This window comes from Pectinophora gossypiella, chromosome 17 (assembly GCF_024362695.1).
Source record: "Pectinophora gossypiella chromosome 17, ilPecGoss1.1, whole genome shotgun sequence".
Lineage (NCBI taxonomy): Eukaryota > Metazoa > Arthropoda > Insecta > Lepidoptera > Gelechiidae > Pectinophora > Pectinophora gossypiella.
Genome location: NC_065420.1, coordinates 4,478,205 through 4,503,796, shown reverse-complemented (window position 1 = coordinate 4,503,796; position 25,592 = coordinate 4,478,205). Strand labels below are relative to the sequence as shown.

General features: G+C 37.1%; 4 protein-coding genes across 5 annotated transcripts; 2 read left to right on the top strand and 2 right to left on the bottom strand.

The window, feature by feature from the left end:
- Positions 1 to 2,697: 2,697 nt before the first annotated feature.
- LOC126374447 (dihydropteridine reductase) lies at positions 2,698 to 4,074 on the bottom strand. Its single transcript, XM_050021099.1, has one exon. The coding sequence runs from the start codon at positions 3,734 to 3,736 to the stop codon at positions 3,032 to 3,034; it is 705 nt and encodes a 234-aa protein (XP_049877056.1). The 5' UTR covers positions 3,737 to 4,074; the 3' UTR covers positions 2,698 to 3,031.
- A 1,035-nt stretch (positions 4,075 to 5,109) lies between these two features.
- LOC126374474 (ninjurin-2) lies at positions 5,110 to 13,615 on the bottom strand. 2 transcript variants are annotated; one of them, XM_050021134.1, is made up of 3 exons: positions 13,432 to 13,615; positions 9,558 to 9,734; positions 5,110 to 5,545 (listed from the first exon to the last, which is right to left on the bottom strand). In XM_050021134.1, exons 1-3 carry the CDS (start codon positions 13,465 to 13,467, stop codon positions 5,342 to 5,344), a joined length of 417 nt encoding a protein of 138 aa, XP_049877091.1. In that variant the 5' UTR covers positions 13,468 to 13,615; the 3' UTR covers positions 5,110 to 5,341. The 2 variants fall into 2 exon arrangements, with proteins under 2 accessions (XP_049877091.1, XP_049877090.1); XM_050021133.1 differs by lacking the exon at positions 5,110 to 5,545 and adding an exon at positions 7,192 to 7,480.
- Positions 13,616 to 14,875: 1,260 nt separating this feature from the next.
- Positions 14,876 to 19,478, top strand: LOC126374366 (uncharacterized). Its single transcript, XM_050020980.1, has 6 exons — positions 14,876 to 15,235; positions 15,482 to 15,620; positions 15,948 to 16,234; positions 16,568 to 16,743; positions 17,264 to 17,393; positions 18,736 to 19,478. Exons 1-6 carry the CDS (start codon positions 15,113 to 15,115, stop codon positions 19,399 to 19,401), a joined length of 1,521 nt encoding a protein of 506 aa, XP_049876937.1. The 5' UTR covers positions 14,876 to 15,112; the 3' UTR covers positions 19,402 to 19,478.
- A 408-nt stretch (positions 19,479 to 19,886) lies between these two features.
- On the top strand, positions 19,887 to 22,079 carry LOC126374318 (uncharacterized). Its single transcript, XM_050020878.1, has one exon. The coding sequence runs from the start codon at positions 19,887 to 19,889 to the stop codon at positions 22,077 to 22,079; it is 2,193 nt and encodes a 730-aa protein (XP_049876835.1).
- Positions 22,080 to 25,592: the final 3,513 nt, after the last annotated feature.

Sequence of the window (25,592 nt, the reverse complement as noted above, 5' to 3'; positions counted from 1 at the left end):
GGTACAAACAACGAAAGGAAAAGTGCGCTGTAGGTATTCACACGAGCACTAGAAAGTCCTTTTCTTCACTTTGAAAGTGACCCCAGTACAGTACAGTAACATAAGTTCACGACTATATCCCAATTGGGGTAGTCAGATGTACTTACATACATCGCAAGATTATCATAATTTGTTTCAAGCATTAGCACTCTATAGGAATTTGTTATACTGTTGATGGACCTAATAATAAAATAAATAATTAAGTACCCGCACCTCACCGACCTTTTTGGATAGACCAACGTGATAGGTGGTCCAGTGTGAAATGCGTTAAATAACTACTGAACTAACTAGGGAGGTTTCACACAGGAATTAACGCAATGGAAATAAATTTTGTCTGAATTTTCGATTAGGTACTTTCGGTAAGTATCCATATTTCCATCACAAACCCTTGTTCGTGTAGTTTTTAACAACAATAACAATAGGAAATCACTAAGTTGAGCGTTCATCACGATAATCTGATAGCATAGAATAAGGAATAATAACTACGTACTGATTATATAGTTTTTAAAATCTAGTAAATCAAATATAATAATGTTTATAAAATAGTTATTAAAATCTGCTGTTCTGGGAGCAAATAAAAAACATAGAACACGTTCAGCTGCTTGTCTTCCCGGGCATGTCGTAAAAACCGACAGAGGGATTGCGTCCTCTAACATGATGGACTAATGTTAAATGGGCGATAGGCTGATCCCTTATCACCATAAGGTTCATCATATCCATCTTAGGACTTCGTATCAACAGTGGCTGCAAGTTGTCTTTGATTACTTGTGGCTCTGCCCACCCCATTTGGGATTACGGGCGTGAGTTTATGTATGTATGTATGTATTAAAATTTACACGAACAAGGGTTTGTGATGGAAATGTGGATACTTACCGAAAGTACCTAATCTTAAATTATTATAATGATATACTTAGACCACCGATTTTTAAAGAACTACCCAGTCCCTTAGAGGTCTTGATCCGGCCCTAGATGACTTCTATTTGAGTTGACGTCGACTTTAGTAATGGATACGCCTTACGTATCAAACGAAGCCTACAAACGCTTTGAGGGTTATAGGCGCCATCACGGTCTAGTAACATGGGGGATTGTGGAGTGCATATTGGAGGTATTTGTTACAAGGATGAAAGGATACCTAAGGATCAAATTGAAGTACCCGGTAAACTTTTACGTGGTATATATAGGTGTGGCGCGGCTTCGCATCGATGATATCGTGATACAACATAACAAACACACACACACACACACTAATACAAAAAATATTTATTCTTTTGTTAATCCTTTAAAGGCACCTACTACGTTACACTACCTAGATGTTCTTTTTTTATCTTTAACTAGGTACCTACTTACATACATACATAAACTCACGCCTATTTCCCACCGGGGTAAGCAGAGACTATAGAATTCCATTTGCTTCGATCCTGACACACTTCTCTTGCTTCCTCCACATTCATCAATCGCTTCATACACGCACGCCGGTTCAGAGTAGATCGTATTGAACCTTTTCTAAGGACCTAGGAACTAGGTACCTACTTGGCCGGAAAAATGGGGAGCGCTGAGGGTTCTCCCGGTAAAGTGTACCTACATGTTTTACTACCGGACACATTCACGGAAAAATACCCCAGCAATCATAGTCGGCTGCATACAACTGTTATTTTTTTTTTAAATTGGCAGACTCCCTACAGAACCAAGCCACTCAGTTATAAATAGAAATATCTACCTAAGTACTTGTTTATATCTCGCTATTACGATTTTTTCCGTGCTATCTTCAATCAATATACCTAAAGACAGCTTAAATATGTTACCCAGCCCACTGCTGAATACAGGGTTTCCTTTATCTTTCGAATGGACGAGCATGCTCCACCACGCACTCTACTGCGGGTTGCGCTAGTAGAAAAACTTCGTGTAACGTAAAGAAAAACCACTCAAAGAAAAGCATGAAGCATTCTCAACTGCAGCTGAAAATCAGCGCCATAGTCTAGCTACAGCTAGGCTATGGCATTTACTAAGTTGCAGCCGTTTTGGCGTTGTTTGTACTTCAATTGTTGATTACCAGTAAACAATGTTTAATTATGTATTTTTTGCCGAATAAATATATATTTTATCCTTTCTCGTACTCTTCTTTATCGACCACGCTATTGACGTTACGTGATACAAACAAGTTAATTAAAACATCATCGTAAAATCGTGAAGATTTCCAACAATAAGCATTTAACAGGAAAACGAGAAAAAATCTACACCTAACAAATTGTATGGTACGGTCACGAGCATTAATATGTATACACTTTGGTACCATGTCACATTAACTTTTTTGACAAATTGAACTGTAAGACTCACTAAATGTCACATTATGTTAGTGCGACAGAGTCCTAAATTGGCACATTATATTGCTCATGACTGTACGGGCAACTGGGCGTCATATAGAATTCCAAATAAATTTGTTATTAGCAACCTGTGGGTTTTCCTTAAAGTTTGGGATTTCCCTAAAGGATTAAAAGTTATGCCTGTCGTAATACCTAACTAGTTGAATTATTAACTCTCCTTTATATTTAATATGGTGATATTAATTCAATATACCTACCTAGTAAGTTCAATTCCTTATCATTTTGAACCTCCTTATCTAAAGGCACACATAATGATGTAACAAAAAGAAAATAATAGTTACTCTTTTATTCAACTACCTTTAATGTTTCATAAGTAGATATATCACATCAAACATACATTTCATATTATGCACCACATACATTTACACTTAAATGAGATTGTTCCCTTATTGTCTGATGTTCGTAAACATTTTAAATAATTAAAAGTACATTATTACTTTGTTCTTTAAATGCAAAAAGCATTAACAAAATCATTGAGCAACAAATATACAAATTGGCCACCAACATTACAAATATATTAAGTCTTTTTTTTTATAAATAGACATCTAGGCTTCAACAATGCATTGAAATATTACGAATATTTATGATGATCTATGATCAATGCTTGGCAATTATTGGACAATTAATTCAGTGACATTGTTCTTGGTAACAAGAGCAACCAAGCTGCCATTGGTTGGTCTGTTGTCTCCCTTGATCCACTTGTCAAACAGTTCAGCCACGAAGGTCAGCGGAGTCCATGTGCTGAAGTCAGCTTTAGGCATCCATTTTCTGTTCATTTCTGTATCCAAGGTGATAGGCATGATGGCAACAGCTAATGAGTTTTCGGGGAGTCCAGAATCTTTGGCACCGAGGGACTTGGTAAGTTGGTGGACAGCAGCCTTCGCCATTCCATAGCCGATCATGCCCGGAGTTCCTTCTAGAGCGGCTTTAGCACCAGTGAGTGCTAGTAAGCCTCCTGGTGAGAGGTATTTGGCGGCAAGAGTGGCAGCAATGGTTGAGCTCCACACTGACTGCCTGCACATAAGTTCTGCTTGCTTACTCAGCTCCTTAGCGGCGTTTCCGCCGGCCCAGCCGCCGGCGACGCATATCACCGCATTCACTTTCTGACCTTGCAGCGCCGCACCGAGTTCGTTCACTACATGTTCCTCTTGCTGTACCCAGGTTCCGTCTTTCGGCACTGTGATATTGACGTCGGCCTTGTCGTTAGGGTTAAGGTCGATGTTCGCGACCCACCAATTCGCCGATTTGAAGTGGTTGACGCATGCCGCTCCCAAAGCGCCGCGTCCGCCGTAAACAACAATTCTTCCAGAAGCCATTATGACGTCTAGTCACCGCCGCGGTTTGGAACCAACTAAAACTGTGTACGAGGGCAATTTAGAACGCAAACTCGTTATCTCTGTGGCGGCGCGGTTATGCGCTGTCAAATAACCTCGATTCGACTCTCACTTTTTTATCGACCCTGTTAGCTAAACGAATTATTCACGGACAGACAATAATAAATTCTGAAATAAATTTACGTCTCAAACGCGTACAAAGCACTAGTTATAGTAACTGTATTGTATTGTTACGATTTCTTACAATACATAAACAGTAATCAACAAGTTTTATTGATTTTTCACAACTTTTATGGAACTCGTAAAATAGGTCGGTAAAGTTGAAAATGTTTAAATCGCACGTTGCGAGATTTTAATGCTATCAACGAATGAATAAAGCAATAGTCAATATCAAACATAGACATTACACCTTTCATGTTAATGTATAGCTCTAAAATCATGTACAAAAATCACATTTGACATTGGCAGTTGGATGGACATTCGTTTCATCGCAATTTTTCTTGGATAAAGTCGTTTCGTTCTGTTTTGTTACATTTTTTTTTTTGTTTTTGTTTTCCCCGAAGGGTAAGGCAAAGGGAACTATGCCCATACAGCCATGTCTGACGTATTTTTTTTCTTGATGATTAATGAAATGATGAAAGGTGATGATGATGAAACCTAAGCCCCCACCCTCGGAGTAGACTCCTACTCCGAACCCCAAACGAATTAACTCAAAAGTCCGCATAAACTTTTGAGTTATGAAGCGGCTTCCTGACACGAAGCGAAAATAGGCAGATACACTTTGTTTATTGAATACTCCAATATAATAACACTCGCGAATGTCTTCCGACTAACTTAATGCGATCATTAACCACAAAACACCACTTCGTATTAATTATTTAGATTATTCAATGAAGAAAGCAACTGTCCCGTTCCCGTCTCCCGCCAAAAAGCCCTGTTTTGTTACAGTTTGTTACCAATTTGTTACGTATGCATGAGGGATTTTGGTAAGAATTCGCAGTAGATGGATTTTAATATTTTTATACTGCAGTACGTAGTTGTTGCAATAATTGAGCTTTAGAATTGATTTATTAACCGCACAGCAAATAGTGTTGGTTAATTATATTTACATTATAGTCACCGTATACGATTATACGTAGGTACGTGCAGTATATTACCACGCACATAATGATTTGCAAATATACGATATAATAATATATTTAGTTCAACTCGCACCTACAATCCATAATAGTGTGAGCAGTTGAAAGTATTGTTTGAAATCTGGTAAATAAAACGACTCATCTATAACTAATTTATTTAATGATTAAATTTAGAATAAGTACCATTATTTACAATTATAATAAGCCGATAACGTGATACAAAAAGTGCACTTGCTTTTTATAACTTATACTTACTTCTACGTACTTACATTTATAATAATCATAAATAATATCATAAACATAATTGAATATTATAATTTTCTTCTTTCGTTCTTACTTACTTATAGGTATGTATAAAGGGTGACTGATAAATTCAAATAAAAGAAGGTAAACCACCCTGCGTTTAGTAAGTTAACTTAAAAATTAATATTTAATCCATATTTCAAATTCATGATACTTGCATGGGTTGAACAAGATTTTCGAAGTGATCGATTTGAATGGAGTAAAATATGCTGATTATGGTGTTGAGCGTTATACTTATAATTTTGAACATCAAACTAACATTGTTCAAAATCTCCGCCTTACGTTGATCGGGCTGACGATTGATGTTGAAAATGAAGCTGAGAACGACTGCTACTATTGCCGATACGATCTATGAAAAAAAAGATAAAATAAATAAATTAAAACCACAGTACCAAAAAATATAGACGAAGGAACATCCATTCCATAATAAATAAAAATCATGACATAAAAAGAAAATAAAGGCTAGGCTACACGGGGTGCGTTGGCGTAGACGTATGTGGAAGTGTGTCGGACGGAACACTCGGAACTAGTAGTAGGTAAGCGTACGCTCACGCACGCCTATATTACGCCTAGTTACTACGTCTACCTACATGCATACGCACAGCCGAATCTGTCCTTTATGGCGGCAATACACTTTAGGGTTTTTCATCAGGTTAGGTGGATCTTCGAACACGATGAGTCAAAATCATTATCGTGAACGCTAAAATTATAGTTTACTTTTGTTTCTATACCACTCCCATGCTTAGGGTAACACACAAAGAGAAAATGAAATCGAACTAAACTCTGACTCGAACGGGATTTGAACCCGCTACTCTTCTCATGTCAGGACGAGCGTGTTAACCATTACACCACCAGGTCCTTCTCCTGTCCATGCAAAATTCTTTAGAGCATTTCTTTTTTGACGTGACTTATTGTAGATTTGCCGCAGATGGCATTAACTACTTGGCCGGAAAATGGGGAGCGCTGAAGGCTCTCACCCGAGCTTTAGATCATCATTAAGCGATTTAGTTACTATTCCACATACAATCTTTTGTCTTTTTACGAATAAAGCATGGGAATAACGTAAGTTGGCGACAAAGGATAGGATATTGTGTTCACGGTAATGATATTGACTTCCGGTGTTCGATGATTCGATTAGACACTCGTTGGCGCGTATCCAAAAAAAATGGCGGTAACGCATTTCGATAGTCGATTCTTGATGGCCTTAGAGGTTGATGGCAAACACATTCTGATTCTCGATGGCACCTGATGAAATATCCTAAGTAAAAGACGGTAACATTTTTCGATAACATGCAGGCACTACACAGATACAAGTCACACATAACAAAGTAAATAATTACGAAAAACTTACTGTGAAAGTAATACTTCTTTCAGTTCTTATTAAGCCCTATTTTCATTTATTATTAAGCATCCAACTACATCTTCATATTCAGCGAATACAACCTGTTATTACGATAAAAGATTCAAGTAATCACACCAATCGATTAATCGATACAATAATCATTCAATAACTAGTCTATTCGACTTAAAAATAAGTTAATTATGTTGTAATTGAACAGATACGTCCTACTAAATAGTACTGATTAATTATTTATTTAACTACTTACATGGCAACGAAAATGTAGGCAGGTACCTATATTGAACATCTTAATCTTTAGTGGGATAAAGCACTGTTAAATAACTTCAAATTTAGAACTTAATTTAGATTGCGATTCGAATCTGAATGCAGACCTTCCCTCAATCAAATTGTTTTAGTATGTGTCGTACTTTTCGTTTTATTTTTTGGTTTCTCCTTCAGCGTTACTCACGTCATATCAATTGACGATTCATAGCTGAACTTGTTCAGTGATTTAAGTAGGTCCCACCTCAGGATTCAAATCTTCAGAGGAGATGCTATTTAACTGAAAACGTCACCACATCTTTCAGTTTTTGGAGATACCTATATCTGGAATTCATTTTTATAAAAATTAGATAGGTACCTACCACAATTTTTCATTGCCATTTACACTTACATTACGCTGGTCTACGACGACATGGCACATGAGGTATTTTATTGCTTATTAACAAAGAAATGTTCATAGAAACTGGAACTTGCGTTTCCATGGTAGTCTTGTTCCGAGAGCGCAGGGTCAAGACCGAATGTCATTTTGATGACGTCACAGAAGACCACGCCAGTCATAAGACCAACAGAGGTGTGGTACAGCCAGTCAGATATCTTCTTTTGTTTCTGGTTATGCTCATCATCGAGAGACGAAATGATAAGGGCTAACACGCCCGCACTCGCCTGCATCAACCAAAGTTTTGTTTAAACATTGATATCACTTACACCATATAACTTTTATGAAGCATTTGGTTATAATTATGTTAAGTACATCTATTCTATGCCATACAACATTATTTTGAAGTGAATTCTATCTAATAAAGAAAGCTACCAATTATAATTTATTTGATCTAAATTGGTAACACAGATTAAGATAGCGCACAGTGATTGGTTCACTAAGATGTTGCCATTTCATTATCTTTATAAAACTCACAATAATTTTACTACCACTTTTGGTTACAATTTTTGTCACATCAATTTATATTCTAGAAATAAATAACTCTTAAAATTAAGCACCAGTAACATTCCCTTTCCTCAAATACTCCTCATTAATGTATTTTAATCTTTCTAATATCAATGGGTTGTTAGAGTATTCGATCCCAAAAGCGGATATGACGATATTGATGACGGAAATGACGAATATGAAAATGACGATGACGTCATTAAGGACGACTGCTGACGGCGCGTCATCATCGTCGTTCAGGTCCATGCCTCCGATTACCACGAATAGCAACCCGACTAGCAGCTAAAACAATAATTTTGTTTTACTTAATTTTCGAACTAAGTACCTACTTTTTTATATGCGTTTTATGAGTGAGTATAGATTCATAATTTATAATGACTAATATTAGGTAAGTTAAACGTTATATTAATTAGATCTAGCACTATATTTGTATACCAGCGCCTTCAGCATGACAACCAGGCCACGCGCGGCACGAAGTACCTAGATATATGGAAGGCTTCTACTCTTACCAATAAACGCAGCGAATGAGCTGCGGCCTGGGTCACCCCCGCCGTACGCTGCTAACTTATTTCAAACCTTATCTAGCTTTTTGATCAAAAATTTAAGATCAAATAGTTCTAAAGCAGTATTTTTGTAACCATTTTTGGAAAGGCTATCAGATACTTTATCAGCAAACTTATGCAGCTCAAACAGGCCTTTACACTTCTTATACTAATAACAGATACCGTTATTAAGATTATCCGCAACTGAAAGCCGTTCCTACTGCGCAGTTCTAGTATAATCATAATCGAGCTCCATGTATCTAGCGAGCGAGGAGTCGAAGGCGGAGACAAGTACGTTGAGCACGGTGACGATGAACGCAGATGCAGTGGTGGCGTAGTTTATATGCAGCGCTGAGGTCTTGTGCCGCGGGTGCTGGAACCGGCAGTCACGGAGCAGGTTCAACGATAGGAGCACCATGCCCATCGCCACCTAACAACTCCGCGTGTTTAGATGCCAGACAGAAAAACCTAACTCCTGTTGCATCTGCCAGACAGAAATGACTGTTTTTTGTCGCATCCCTTTCATACTTTTTGTATGCATTGAAAAGGTGTAGAGACGGCACACTACGAGCGCACTGGCGTTGAGTCAACACACTGCAGTGACACTAAAGAGCATCTAAAAAGATCTAGGTGCACCTGTAATGTGCTACAGGCACAGCAGACGCGCGAGCTACAGCGCTTCTGTTTGGCTTTCCGTGCGCCTTAGACTTAATAAACTTTATCTATTCGTTTATGAAGGACAATAACTTATGTGTTGGCTGACATTACTTAAATGGCGTTCTCAGTAGGTATGACAGGATAAAGCCTTTACTTACTCCCTTAAACTTTAGAAGTTAGGTTAGGTTGACTCATAAATACTTAAGTGCTAAGGTAGTTTCTCTGCGCGAAAATTATAATTATAAAGTCATAACTTCACGGAACAACAATCATTTGTTATACAGCGGTTATAACTGTAAAATTAATTACAACTAAGTACTATTCGAGTTAGTTTCTTGTTCTCCCTGGTGGCTTACAAGTTTCTCTGACATTCATAGACTTGCCCTACTTATGAGGGATTTTAAGTAGGTAGATCTGAAGGGTTAAAACCGCCACATCGAAGCAATTCATTTAAAAAAGCAATATTGCTATTTGACATTTTGTGTGCATTGCGCACTTACATTTATATGAGCAAATGTCAAATTGCAATGTTGCTTTTTTAGGTGAATTGCTTTGATGTGGCCTTTTTAAACCCCCTAGATAATGAAAATATGCTTACCTGTAAAACAATGGATATTGAGATGAGTACCACGAGTAACATGTAGAACTCATGTTTGGGACCCACTTGGAGCACGTATTTCAACTGAGATGCGTTGGAAGTCAGCAGGGCTATGTCCAACATGCCCTGGGCGACAGTTTTCTTGGTTGCATAGCGATTCGCGTCGAGGCCCTTGACCTGAAATAAGTTAGACAAAATAATTAGGTAAGTATGTACTGTTATGCAACCAAACTTCATATAACATTTATTTGACTGAATATTATTTAGGTAAGTAATATGTAATAATTAGGTATTTGTTAGTTAATTAAGTATTCCTAGTTTGGTTAGGACATTACCTACAGGCTGATCACCTGATTGTCCGAAAGTAAGATAATCCGTGCTTCGTTGTTCCCGGTTACTACTTACTGATGTAAGTATGTAGTCGTTACATGAGCCATGTCAGGGACTTTTGACGGCTCAGTAATAACCCTGACACCAGGGTTGATGAGGTTGGTATTCCACCTCACAACCCACATGATAAGAAGAAGAAGGATATTTGTCGTAGAAGTCGAATCATATTATGTAGATATGTTCTTTTGGACAAACTGAGAAAAAGAGTCCCAAAAGTGCTGGGTAGATTCCTATTTATGAAAAAGACAGATTTAAGGGTGACAAAAAACGTTTTCTTTTTTTCTATTAAACTTATTTATGAATTTTAATTAAAAAAAAAGATGCGACATTTTGTCACTTTTCTATGACGTCACAGGTTGCTTTTTCATACAAATTCCATACTAATTTCGTGTTTTGACTTTCAGTAAAAAGTAACTGATTTGACTAGTTGGAAACTACCCTAATGTACATCGTAACCGTTTTGTACCAAAACTTGTGACTAAAACGACAAGGACAACAAATGGGTGAAGATTTTTTTGTGAGTACAAAACTTATTTTGTTAAACAAAATATTTTATAACAATTATTTACAATATCACAAACAATTTCGGTGGGCGCTTCTTGAATTTTGCTGATAATTTCATCGATGTTCACTTGTCGCGTTTCTGTTTCACTGCCACTGTTACTGCGTCCATCTTTATCGTCAGCCATTTTTAACTTTAAAATAAATGTCAATTGCCTACACTTCCCGCCAAAAACTTTCCGCGTATTTTTTTTTAGTGTTTTATTTTTCTTAACAGATTCGTCGTGTTTTTAATATCGCGTGCGTTTGCCTACTGTCTGGGAAAAGAGGTAAGTATAATCGAGAAACCGTACATTATTCGACGTTTCCTTTTATACAAGGCCGAGCGTAGGTACATAATCACAAAATTTGTAAGTACTTAAATGAATGAGCATGGTTGTGTTAAGCAACATTCCCGATTCCCGATAATCATCTTTCATCTACTCATTCATAAATCCCTTACGCTTAAAATAAGATCATTCCTGAGGTTGCCCCAGTGTCCAGTTGCACTGAGACCCATGTGACCATGGTTTCCAGAAGGAAGCGGTAGAATAAGTAAGTAAATACAGGTCTATAAGTATGATAAAATTAACTGTAAGGTCAATCAATACTTACAACCACATTAGGTAGTATGTTACTTAGAAATTGATAAAGTTGGTGGTATTTAGCCTAAATGTAGGCGTGGGAAAGAATAACCATGTTGTTATCTGTTTCACAAACAAATGTGTGTGTAATAAATATTGAAATATTGTATGTAACGGCCTCCGTGGTCTAGTGGTTGAGCGTGAGTTCCTGGTTTCGATTCCCATGGGAGGGTCGTTTGAAGGGATTATAATTATTTGAAAGAAATAATCGACCGTAGTGAGCCGATAGCGGTAAGAGCCGAATGAGGGAATCACCTGATTGAAAGATAACATGATTCCTTGCTTTGGAGTTCGGAGGATATGTTAAGCAATCCGTCCTGGCTTAAAGTTACTTAAGTAAGTAAGTGTCAGGGGATTTTGACGGCTCAAAAGTTACCCTGTCACCAGGAATAATGGCGGTTATTGATATCACATCCCACATGAGGAAAGTTGAAGATAACGTAAATCTCTTAGGTACGTAGATAACCCATTTATGAATGGTCGAACCAATTTACACCCTCTATTCTCCACACTGCACTCCACGCCAACTATTTACTATGTACAGTCATGAGCAATATAATATACCCACTTTAGGACTCTGTCGCACTAACATATTTGACATTTAGTGAGACTTACAGTTCAATTTGTCAAAAAAGTTAATGTGGCATGGTACCAAAGTGTATACATATTAACGCTCGTGACCGTACATACTTACATTTCTTAGTGGAAATACAGTTGTATCTAATGATTTCATTGGAAAACGTACTTGAATAGTACTTATAGATGTGCATCCTTTATGTACAAGGCTAAAACGCTAATTATAATAGTCAAAGTGAATGAGTTTATGCTGTTTATTACAGTTAAATTACCTCCTATGCATAAGTTGTTATTGTGTTTAGATAATAGGTAAGTATGATAATAATAAAATCAAAAACATAACAATATAATATAATATTTGATTTGTTAATACCACAAGAATTTAAGCTAAGCAATTATTTAAGAATTATGTCAGCTGTAAGGTTTGCAATAAACGACAAAATAAATAGTATATTTTAAATTGTACGTGTGGTTAGGTAGTTTATCTTGTGATGGATGTGCCTCTGACGACCCCAATTGGGATATAATTTAGTTACGAACTTATGTTATGTTGCCATTTTAAGTCTGATCATTGGATGGAGATTGGAGACTATTGGATGGGGTTGCTCAGACGTGGCTGTGTGGCCGTTACAAAATTCAATTCAAAAATTCAAAATTATTTATTTGTTAGCAACTATTTACTTACAGTAAAAAAGGTGATTAGAGTCTCCTTTTAAGCGTAGTGCCTGTGTCAGGAGACTCCGCTCTTCCATAAAAGCAAGTTGTACACAAATATTCTTTATTCTTATTCTTAAATTTGATAATAAGTTTATGGTGTGTGGGTGTGTGTGTGTAGTGTGTGTGCATATATTTCCACAAGTTACAAGTTCTAGTCTTTGCATAGGATGACATATCGGTCTAGACGTCTCATAAAAAAAAAACATGATGTTAGGTGTAGATGCGACTGATGGTAGGTAATTAATTATAGATTGCGAACTATTTATTAGAGACCTAGTAATTCTCAACGGTTGCAGAGGCGAAGATGGGAGCCATCGGTACGGCAACGCAGGACGGAAGGGGCAAGTCACAGGGACTGCCTGGAACCTGACAGAGGGCAGCAGTTACTGTGTAGTACTATTCAGAGGTGGAGGACAGAAGTCCTAGTACGGCTTTAAAATAGACTACCTACTCTGGGCGCCATCCCAATCGCGTCAGACAGAGTAGGTACTTCGAAACGGAAGGCAAGACGGAAACCACTGCCCTATTTTTACCTAAAAAAGTAGCATGGCGAATACTACACCGACAAGAGCGTGGCTCTTTTTAAATTAGTGATGTGAGTAATTAATTCTGTATAAGTAGATTAAAAAATAATTCAACTTATTACGTAGAATAATTCACGTGCACACGCACGCATAATGATTTCCTTTGTTAGATCCAGGAAGTGATATAATACAAAAATGGAAAACTAAAAAAATATACAAAGATGGAAAATATTACTCTAATACCCTAAGCCTCAGATTTAGTGAAAACTACGCAAGCGCCTTTATGTTAAAAGATCACATTCTAAATGCATTCTGATGTGACTTTTTACAACAAAGTTGAGACACTTTTTAACCGACTCCATTGAAACTACTTAACTTGTCACGAACATCACGAATACGATTTTCCAAAATGCGGTATGTCATGCGGATGTCATGCGGTATTCACTGTATAACAACGATATTATATGGACAAAAATACTTTACCCCATTTCTGAGTCCCGCAGGCAAAATCGAAGCCATTGTTGCTAAACTTCCTAGCCAAAACTTTGGTCTTGTCAGTTACATTCAAAAGTCACAACCAGGCGATTCTTTTCTTTCTCAACATTAATATTTCATGAATCATTGTAATAATAGCTTATTATTGTAATTTGGCGACACGATAGCGGACTGTAACGGTTAAAGAATGGATTCACAATGATTCCATTTATGTCGCGTGTTGAACACGAAAATCGATGGTTACCAGACAACCGAACGCAACAAACTTTTCAATATTTCTATAGATATTCATAGTGGCCATAAATAATGGTGGGTAGGGTCAAATGGCTCTACAGGTATTCTTTGTTGTTGACTCGGAGGTCACGCGTTTGACGCCCGGGCAGGTACAGTGGGTGAAAGGAAATCTCTCATCTTTTTTTTAATGTGACATGGACGGCAAACAATTTTATTTCAAGAGTACAATTATTAAATTATTTACATATTGCATGCTGTATTGTATTTATGCTATGCTAATAATGTAGGTTCGATCGTCAGTTTGTTTCGCATATGTAAAACTTACTTAGGTATACTTATTTGCAAATGGAAATGAATAGGAAGAACTCTGTCAATAGTGAAATAAACCTTTCCGAGAGATACCTCTTTTTATTATCCTAATTTGGTCGGAGTCCTAATTAAGTCGGTAGTAAAATCATTCCTTACTATTTTTTTTATACTTCGTGTGAAAACATTTAATTACTCTAAAAGTTGTTTTTTTTAGGTTGTGGCTCTGCGCACACTTTACGTTGTTTACTTAATCGCGGTCTTTTTATTAATTATCTTTCTCATTAATCGTTAGTTATGCATATTTTTTTCTTTAAATATGTACCTATAATCGGAACTTTATACACATGGGTAATTAATTAAAAGCTATAGGTAGTTTATCAATAATATACTTACTTGCAATTAATTGATTACAAGACTTCAAAGCGGAAATAAAGACAAGTACAATTTTATTCAACTAAAACATTTACTTACAAAACTTTTTAATCACGAAACCCTACGTGGTTTTTTTGATGACTAATAAAACAATAAAACGTATCGTAAACAGCATGAAAGTGGTAAATTAGTATAATTAACAATTAATAAATACCAAAATCAACTCATAAAAAATATATTACTAAATTGAATAAACTTTTCAAACTAATTCGGAAGTCTAGGGAGCAATATTTCAAATAACGCGCTCACGAGAACGGCTTTGTTAACGTCTTCATTTTCCTCAGAACTGCGAAATAACTGACAGTAAAATTCTGTACACAAACTAAATAAATATAGTAATTAGTTATAGAATTACTTTTTTTGTATTTTTATGGCCGGTTGTTGTTAAATTTATTTGAAAAATCTTGTATAATTTTGAAACGAGCGCGCGCTCTTTCTCCTGATTTCGCGTCGAGCAACGACGATCTCATCTGTCAAAATTGTTTCCATTTTTCTAATGCATGTATTGTTTGGATAAATACAAACAAAAATGTTTAATCCGGTTATAAATCCGTAATGTTGACTTATTTTTAGTTTCCGTTGTCATTTGTTTTTGTGGTGATTGTGTTTTGTGTAAAATATCATGTGAAAATCGTGTCGAAACTTCGGATCGTCGAGTGGATTACTTTGCGCGGAGAAAACCCACATCTTCCAGATGCTGCCTTCTATGCCAATTTTGTTCACCAGGGACAGTCAGGATGCTTTCGGTAACAAGATTGAGCCAAGTACAAGCTTCTTCAACCAAAATCCGCTTGAAAAACCAGTAATTAACACAGAGGTGAGTCAGAGAAATTGGCGCAAGGATTTTTATGTAACTTGATTCTTTATCAGTATTACCTTGAAAAGAAAGTTATATTAACTATTTCAGAGTAGTATTGTAATATTTGTACGTTTTGCTTCACGTTTTAGGTGCAAAATAACGGATTTTTTATGTTATATGTCGAATTTATCATTAGAAAATGGCGTGTGACGAGTGTGTCAGGAACGGATTTACATAATTTATTTTGTTTTGCAACTGTTTCAGCCGTTTCCTTCCAAGGTCGCAGTTGCAGAAGAGTCAACAAAACTCTGTGAGAGAGAGATAAAAGAGAAATCAAATGACAAGAAAAAGGACCAAGGTAGTGATGAAAAGCCTAAACCTAATGAGAATGCCCTAGAGACAGGTAAACATTGCACTCAATCATTTACAGATATAGATTACTAATGATTCATTATCATATAATGTTCAGGAGTACTTTAGAATTATCTCAGCAACATAATAAATAATAAACAGAAAATATACCTAATAAAAATAAATAAATAATAAAGTTGCACTGGCAACTTTCATAAATGCAATGCTCGAAGGTTCCATATTTCATTTCACAATGTTCAATGCTCAATATTTCTTAGGTGGAGGTTAAATTTGTTCTCAAAAATTACATGGCTTATTTGTGTGTTTATTTTGGATTAATAACTGTTTAAAACAATATTTACACTACTTTTTTTTCCAGCTTTAGTCAGATCCTATTACACAAAAGTACAATCTAGGTTTTCCTCACATCCGACAGTGCCTACAAACAAATTTGCACAATTTCAAGGCATTTTGAAAACTTTTGACCCCTCTAAAGAGTCACCTGTAGATTTATATAGAAAGATTGAGAAATTATTTGGAGAAGAGCATAAGGATATTGCTGAAGAGTTTCTGCTGTTCTTGAAGCCTGGTCAGGCAGCTGAAGTCGGGAGGTTTATGGATCATTTCATGTTGGTTCAAATGACCAGTTTCATAGAATTACTTCAGGTAATATTACAATTTTATTTACTTAAATACGTGTTAGTGACATTGTAACAAATACGAAGGGGGATGATTCAGACCATGATTCTCAAAAAAAAAACCAGGTCTAAATCATCCCAGAGTATTCGTTACCATGTCACTAACACCCTTATATCTCTTGCTGTGCCTTGTGTATTGAATTCTTATTATTGACCTATCATCATTGTTGACCTGCATTAAATAGGTCAATGGAGCACTATTGACCTGGTTTTTGTCGGTTATTATTTATTAGTACTCTGCGACCCTAGCTAACAAATACGTCAACTAATGAAGAATAACTCATAATCCTCTGCGTTTTAGACGACATTCGCTCGGAAGCCTACAGTTCTAAGGAAAGTTTTAAGAGCACTGACGACGGGAATCAATACTGGCAGCTGTCAAGAGATGAAGAACCGAGTTTTACCGCATTTGCGTTCTAACCCGCGGCTCAGTCAGATGTTTAAGTCACTCTTCCCAGACGAAAGGCCACCAGATAGGTAAGCTTGTAGCTAATAGGAACAGAAACCATCCCTCGCAGCTCGGCAACCGTACCAATGGCCGTACGACGTCTATGCCCTCGATATAATTCGAGACGCGAGTGCCATGCAGATCCCGCAAACTGATATGCAGTTTAATGTATTGTGTCGACTTCTCTGTTGGACTGGGAGTAGGCAAAACCAAAGAATCCGTTCAGCTGATCATGAAAGATAGTAAGAGAAAAAGATGGATTATTATCCTGCGACATCAGACTTAACTAGTAGAAATCAACCAGGAAATCAGGGCAATGGGCTTGTGGGTAACCTGCCGCCATTTGGCTTATCATACAAAATCGTATTATTTCAATGTCTTACCAGTTTCCATAACATTCTCTGTTAATTGGTCAACAGATGTATTATACTGACACTAAATTTTACGAGTAAATAATATTATGTACGATATTTTTACAAAATACGTTTTATTGTTTAATACTATGACTAGTTTCAAGTAAATAAAGGAAAATACATAACTTTCTTCCAGTTTATATGAGAAGGGAGTGGACATGTTGAACGAAAGTTGTTTGACGAATGACAAAGGATACGATGTGTGGGAGTTTGAGGAGGCTGACAGTAAGCGGAACTTGGAGGTCAAACAGGGCACAGATACTATGGTAAGTTCTACCCATATGACTTTAGACACCATCAGCAGTCTTTAAAAAATAATCATTCTTAGTTAAAGGAGTAATTCCAACCCGCGATTTCATAGGCATAGGCCTGAGTTATCGCGAAAAGTACTCAAAGTTCGTATCTAGAAAGTACTTATGAGTACTCTTAAGTACTTTCTAGATACGAAATTTTTAAGAACTTTAGGCTTAAATCCATATGTAGAAAGTGGGATTCTCTTAAAATGCATAAATGGTTTTGTCATAATTTTAATTATCATAATCCTTTTCGCACAACGTTTTTAAGCATAATAGTACTTTCCCATAATAACATCTAAGAATACTGGTTTGTTAGGTATAACTTATTTTTGGACTAATATTTGTTGGTATAAATTTGATTCGCATATAAATAGGTATCCATAATTCTTTTTTAGAATAATAGTGTTTTGTCATAATTTTTTCAAGGCATAACAGTAGGTTAGGGTGCGGCGGGGGTGGCCCTTGGGCCACCCCTACGCCGCCAGCATGTTTATCTTACACACGAAAAGTATGCTGAATGATGACCAACAGCATGAAGTAGAGTCAAAAAATATAAAAAGTCACAATCATGAACCAAATGCAGCCAAGGAAAAAGTAAGTTTCGGAAATGTTCAAAGTTGTGCCAAAACTTCTTTTTCGGAGTATAGTTTTTATGCTTATAATAATTATGCTTATATATCATTATTGTCATTAATTATTATGCTTAAAGTAGTTATGAGTTTCAAAATTATGCTTAAAAAGTTATGACAAACTAATACTATGCGTAACTAATAATAGGACAAGTAACATTATGCCATGGTAAATTATTACATTAAAATGTATGCGTAAAAATAGAGAACCGTAGAAAGTACCTACTTTATGGTAGGTACGTTTCGTCTGGTCCTGGGTTTTGGTCTTCTTATATTTTTACCTTTTTGTCCAGTTTATTCCGGTGTCTGCTTGCCTAGGTTGAAAGAAGCTATTTGCTTTAAAATGTTGACAGTCCCCATACAAAATGTTTTGACTTCCTTGTAACCCTCGCACATTACTTCACTACTTTGCTAAGTTACCTGGGATCCAAGTCGAGCACCCGCCCTTAGTGCGTACCTGGTTATTTGTTAGTGACCCATGGGTCACGCGCGTATGGAGCTAATCCGTCATGACCCGTATATGGATCACTGGACTGTCAACGTGTTAAAGAAAGCTCAGTGAGGTACTTAGTTCATCTTGCGATGTACTTCTGATTATTCCAATTGGGATATAGTGAGCGTATGGTATGTTATTTGCTTTAAGTAATTTTTGGTCTTTTACAAAGTCAACTCGGTGTTTCCAGTATATTCACGGGCGAGTCTTCCTCCAGCACGGCAGGTTACTGCGAACTGCGCGTGTCACATACCCGTACAGCAAGGAGCCCTATCGGGTGCACGCTCGCCGACTAGCCCCCACCCCCTGGGACCTCTCACCCCCCGAGTCCGACGACGAGCGAGCCTCGCCCAAACGTCACAAAAATACCCCCAAAATCCCACCGAAAAAACCCAAAAAGCAACTCAAATCCCCAACCAAAAACGCAAAAGACGTAAACGACAATACGAATAAGGAATGCGTAACAAACAGCCCAAAAACAGTGAAAAAGCAAAATATCAAAACTAAGATTTGTAAGGATAAAAAGGAAGATTTAAAATTAGAGATACAGAAAAAGGAAAAGAAAGAGAGAACTGACGCTAAAAGTATTAGTATTATCAAGAAAGAAGATGTGAAGTTAAAACAGGCGAAAGTTGAAGCTTCCAATATAGAGATAAACAAGCCTGAAGTCAAAGGGAACTGGACGAGGGATGAAGATAAGACGATGTTGCAAGTGCTGAAAGGAGAGGCGGGCTCAGAACAAGTGTTTGGAAGGATCAGTGAGTTGCTCCCACACAGGTCGGTGACGGAAATCAAAGAGAGATTCTGTCACGTCATGAATCTTCTACAGCAAATGGCAGTAGGTGAAGTTACATAGTGTAAGTTGGACTGAATTTTAAATGTAAGCGAAACTGGTATTTATAATTTTTTAAAATAAAATATTTGAATTTTTAATTTTCTTTTACTGATTTTAACATAACATAAATGTTATTTCATAGTTCCAGAGAGTGAAACGTGATGTCATTCGGACCCAGTATGATCCAAAGTACTTACTAGAATGTTAAAACCTTCTTTAAAGATTTAAAAACAAACTACAAGCGTCATGGCCATGGCACCGGAGCCCATAGAGTCTCCAGGGTCCGCGGAGGTCCGTGTTGCTCTATGATGTGTTGCAAAGAGAATTTATAACACTACGTTTCTTTACGGCATTTTGTTTTTTTTTTTAATAAAAAAGGTACTTGTCAATCATCTTGGCATTCATATTTCATGGCGTATGATTTTGCTAAAGATTTTTTTCTTAGCTTTTTTTAAGTGATTTTTGATTGATACTTTAGTAATATATAATTAATTAAATATTTTAACATGTACCGATTAAGTGACAATTTTTATCATAGAAAATGTTACTTCGAGCGGGAGCAAGTGCCGACACAGACCGTTATGAAGGACAAGATGTGCGAGTCTCTTGCCCTCGTCTACTTCAAGTCCATGACGCCCAAGCTGAAAGTGCTGGCGGGCCTGGAGCCCCCGATGAAGGGCGGAGGCTCCGAGTGGTTCATGCCCCCGAAGGACTTGCTCGACGGCCGCGCAGTCCTCAAACCCGTGAAAAAACTGTACCTCAACAACCTCGGCTTTAACGGCATCAACTCCATCGGAGAAAAACTGAGAATGGAATACTTTATGCAGATGCTGGAAGAGAAACGACAGGCTTTACTCGACAATGACAACATGTGGAAAGCAAAAATCATTGCCAGCAATAAAAAACAATATGAAGAAAGTTCCATAGAAGAAGCTGAAAAAAATACAGCAAAGATAATGAAAGCTTTCAAAGAATTTGAAGCTTTATACAGAACTTCTGTAACGAGATTAGAGGATATGGTCTATAATGCAGCCATTGAAGAGATAAAGCGAAATCGAAAAGAAACCTTCAAATATATGGAGGCACATTATGCTGATCTTGTAGACTATCAAGCTCGATCAATGTACGGTGCGTATGATGAAAAGCTTAGAAACGAAAAGGCAAAGATAAAGGCGAAATTCATTGAAGATGTACAAAGTATAAGAACAAATATGGCAAATGTAGTACATGATATAAACTATGACAAACATTTGGCCATAGAGAAATTACGGCACCTACTCGAATGCCAGAGCTTGGCATGTCAAGTTTATGTGGCTTTAAAAGAAAAAGAGGAATGCCAGAAAGAAATTGATATAGTCAAACATGACCACCATAAAAAGGTGAAGGTATTAGATGACGAAATAGCTATGAAAAATTTCGAAATTCGTTTGGAAATAGAGCAACAGTTGAAACGTCAAGAATTTGATCGGATTTGGAAGAAAAAAATATGTCACATCGTAAAAAAGTTCCAAATTTTCGTGGAATACTGCCTGAAAACATTACCAGAACATGCGGAGTTCTTTCTGAACATGGAGAAGCTAATGATGCTGCAGATAAACGCAGCGGCAGAAAATCCAAGTGCTGAGAGTATTATTGAAACTGAACCGGAGTATATGGGCCCAACACCAAGACCCCACCCCTGGTACCTTTTCTGCGATAAGGGTTATAAGCCACAACTTGAACAGGATCTATGCCCCAAACATTGTACTTCAAGCGCTTCGCAAATACCCGTTGTAGTCCTCAATAAAAGATGCATATACGCTGCTTGCAACAACTATGACGTTTTTACGGATAAAGTGACTCAATACATCGGTGGTAATCGTGGAGATGACATTGACGTCCAAGATGACCATGACTATGCCATCGATGTTCCTGTAAAAGTAACCAAGTCACTGCAAGTTGAAGATCTCAAGCTAGAGAGTTCGTTGATGCAAATTCTTCAACAAGAGCTACCGAATATCAAAGAACTTCCAATTGAATGTTGTGTTTGTAAGATACCTTACTGCTTTTGTAGCCCGCTACATACATCCAAGATGTCATTATATCATTCTCGGCAACACCCCGACTCACAACGTCCTGAAGTAGAGGTTGATATGGGAAACAGATTAAAAACCAGGAAGGACGAGCTACGTTTAGCACGCGAACCAAAATGGGAGAGTTACATGGACTTTATTGCACCAAAGAGTTGCAAATGTTCAAAAATGGCAAAAAAACATTTGGAAGAACATTTACCGTTGTACATGAGAAAGACGTCGAGATTTGAGCCACCAGAATTGCCTAATTATGAACCGTGCAGACTGGAGACTATGAGAAGATTGGTGAAGAAAGCTAGAGGAGTACGGACGCCTCCACCACCACCGCCGAAAGCGGAATCGAAAACGAGAGACGTGGGCCTCCAGTGTTCAGATCACGAATTTGACATAGCGTGTACTTGTTTCTCAGATCAAGAAATTATAAAGCTTTTTGAGTCGATCGTATACGGTTCGAAGATTTATACAAAGACTACTGAGACACGTGTAGTGGGCAGTTCGGTTGCCGGTTCATTTATGGGTAAAAGCGCGACTTCTTTTGCTACCGATCGTGCGTATTCTCTGAGATACTTGCTGGACGACGCTCCTAAGTTAGAAGAGATATTCAAAAAGGAACGCTGCGACTACTAGGCACTTTGTCTTATATTAGTATTCTTATTATATTAATATACTTTTAATTATACAAAACTTTTACCTTATGATTAGCATATTTCTTTATATTTAGAACGACCAATCTCTGAAATGTACGACGTCGATTGAACATACAATATCTGACGATGTGGCTTCTTATCAGGTAAATGGAATAGTTGCCCAAATCTTTATCATATCAATCATAGCGAAAAATGGCTTCTTTAGGCGCCACGCTGGTTAATAAGTCACACACGAAGTCTTGACAATATATCACAATACGACAATTAAAATTCACACCCAGTTTAACTTCCTTATTGAACTTTATGGTGCAACAACATTAATTAACCTTTGCCTTTGTTAAACTTTTAAACCAGTTTATGGAAAAATTGACAGTGTCAAAAATGAAGCAATTTTTTTAGAAATACAATTTATTTATACTCATTTTTATTTTTGCTAATTATTATAATTTTGATATATTTATTACTGTTATTTTTCAATGAACCGTTTAAGCGACAACTACTACCTTCGGAAATGTTATTTAGAAAGGAATGAAATTCCGTCACAAAATATGATGATTGAGAAGATGCACGCTCCATTGACTAAAATTTGTATCAATTACTTGACCCCGAGGCAGAAAGTTCTTGCAGGTTTTGAAGAGAAGAAAGGCGGAGGCTCCAGTTGGTACGTGCCTCCAGAAGAAGTGCTCGCGGGCCGGGTAGTCCTCAAACCCATGGACAAAGGCTTAACTGATGTAGGCTTCTATGCCATAAACCACATCGGAGAAAAGCTAAAATATAGCCGATATAAAGAATTGATAGAAGAAAAACGACAACTTATAATCGAAAGTGACAAAAAATGGAAAAATGCTATTACAGTAAGCAATAGAACTGAATATGAAAAAAATTGCCAAGAGGAGGCCAAAAAGAACACTCAACAAATTATGGATAGTTTCCATCAATTTGAGCTGTTATACACAACTTCCGTGAGTAAACTGGAGGCGTTGGTATACCAGGCAGCCTCGAAAGAAGTAGAACGAATTCGCGAAGAGGCCTTTATACATATGCAACAACGCTATGTATCTCTTGTGAAGTCTCAAGCGACTAAGTTGTGCGAAGAGTATGAACAAAACTTGCTAAAAGAAAAAGCAAGAAAAAAGGAGAATTTTATCAAAGCAGTCGAACAGCTTCGGAGGGATACAGCAAATAAAATACACGATATCAATTACGATAAACATATAACTATAGAGAAATTGCGGCAATTACTCAACAGCGAAAATTTGGCTTGTCAGGTCTATGTGGCTCTAAAGGAAAAGGAAGCATGTGAAAAAGAAATTAAGCAGACTAAGCACGCGCATAAGAAAAGAGTTAAAGCTTTACAAGAAGAAATTAATATGCAAAATATTGATTTTCGTTTATACCAAGAGCACCAAGAACGTCGTAAAGCACTCGATAACATTTGGAAAAGAAAAATATGTCACGTTGTGAAAAAGTTTCAATTGTTTGTTGAGTACTGTTTGAGGACGATGCCGCAGTACGCGGAGTTTTTCGTAAACATGGAAAAGCTTCTTTTGCTTCAGTTGAGTGAGGCCCTTGAAATACCCGATGCTGAAAGTATTATTGAATCTGAAGTTACGGAATATAATCCTCCAGTGGCAAGGCCGCATCCTTTTTACCTATTTTGTGACAAAGGAGCCAAACCTGGTTACATCGACGCCAACCTCTGCCCGAAACATTGCACTTCCAGCGCTTCCCATTTACCCCTGGTAGTCATCAATAAAAGATATTTCTATGCTGCTTGCGACAATTATGAATTGTTTACAGATAAAATGTGTCAATACGTTTGCGGCAATCGCGGAGACGATGTTGACATTGAAGATAGTGAAGATTACAATTTTTGTGTTCCCGTAAAGTCTACCTCTGCTCAGCGACTGCAAGAGTTGAAGCTGGAAAGTTCTTTGCAGCAAATCCTTCAACAAGAATTACCAAACGTGAATGATGTTCAAATAGAATGTCCTATCTGTAAATTACCTTACTGCTATTGTAGCTCTGCTCAGCACAATCCTAAAATGGCTCAGGGTCTACTAAGGTCCGCGTCTTCACAAAGGTGTATCAACAAGACGAGGAAAGAGAGGTCAGTTCAAACCGAGTCTAGGTTTATGGTTAAAAGCAAGCTTGAGCCACAGATGCGCCGTGCGCCTACTTTCGAGAACTACATCGATTACATTACAACGAAGAGTTGCCAATGTGCCAAAATGGCAAAGAAACAAATACGGGACCATTTGCCCCCATACATGAGGATGACATCAAAATACGAGCCTCTAGACCTACCGAACTATGAACCATGCACATTGCCAACTTTAAAACAGTTGGTGAAATATGCGAAGTCAGGGCGCACAACACCGCCTAGCATTATTGTCGTAAAAAGGAGAGTTTTGAAAAAAGATGCATCCACGCAGTATTCTGACAATGAATTTGATTTCTTGTGTACTTGTTTCTCTGATGATGAGATTCCCAAAAACTTTGAACTGATGGTAAAGCAAATTAATACAGTGCGTAATAAAAAATATATATCGCGCTACAGTGACGATGCAATAAATTTACTTGACGTGTTGGTGAAGGATTTTGTAAGTGTGCGTCCTTCGATCCCGATCAGACCGGTCGACAACGACGTAAGTTCTTCATATTTGATGAAAAGCCCGAGGTCTTTCGCCACGGACAGAGCTTACTCCCTGAGAAACTTGTTAGATTGTGATTCTAATCTTGAAGAGATTTTTGTCAAGGCCAAGTCCAATTGCGATTCCATTTAAGTAATCCGTGTAGTAATGTCATTAAACGTCAGCATTCAATTGATTCTTTCATTGGGTACTTTCCAGGCTACTTGCCAATAAAACAATATACAGGGTGGCCCAGAAGTTCAGGTTCAAAATGAAAAATTAGAAAGAGGAGCTCATTAGCTACCAGAAACACCCCCATGTATGTTCAGCAATTATTTACGGTTTAGGAGATATGACCCATTTTGTACCTTTTTCTAGATTTTCTACCTTACTTCAGAAATAATCATTTTGTCGCTATCCCTTTCTTAATAATTATTTTATTTTACTTCACAACTATGCCTAAGTCTGTGTACCGCTCAAGCAAAGACAAATTAAAGTGAAATCAAAGATAAAAAAAAAGTTATCGGAAGTCAAAGTGAGAATTCGACCAAAATTGTTACAGTTGTTAAAACTTCGCCGAAGAATAATAAACACATGAGATTGTCATGGACACTGAAAGTATTTCTAAAAACTGCTCCATTTAATAGGCTTTTAGAAACATTAATAAAAAGTACCCTTAATACGGGCAAAAAACTAAGTAATTAGCCCTCAAAGATTGCAAGACAGACATATTTGAAGGAAAATTTAACATTCTCATACAATGTAGCTGCTTCTTTCTAACGTTGTTAAAGGTGCTAAAAGACAGATTTTATTTTAGTATCCAATAGTATGAATCACCATCAGTGTTTGGGGATAACTTT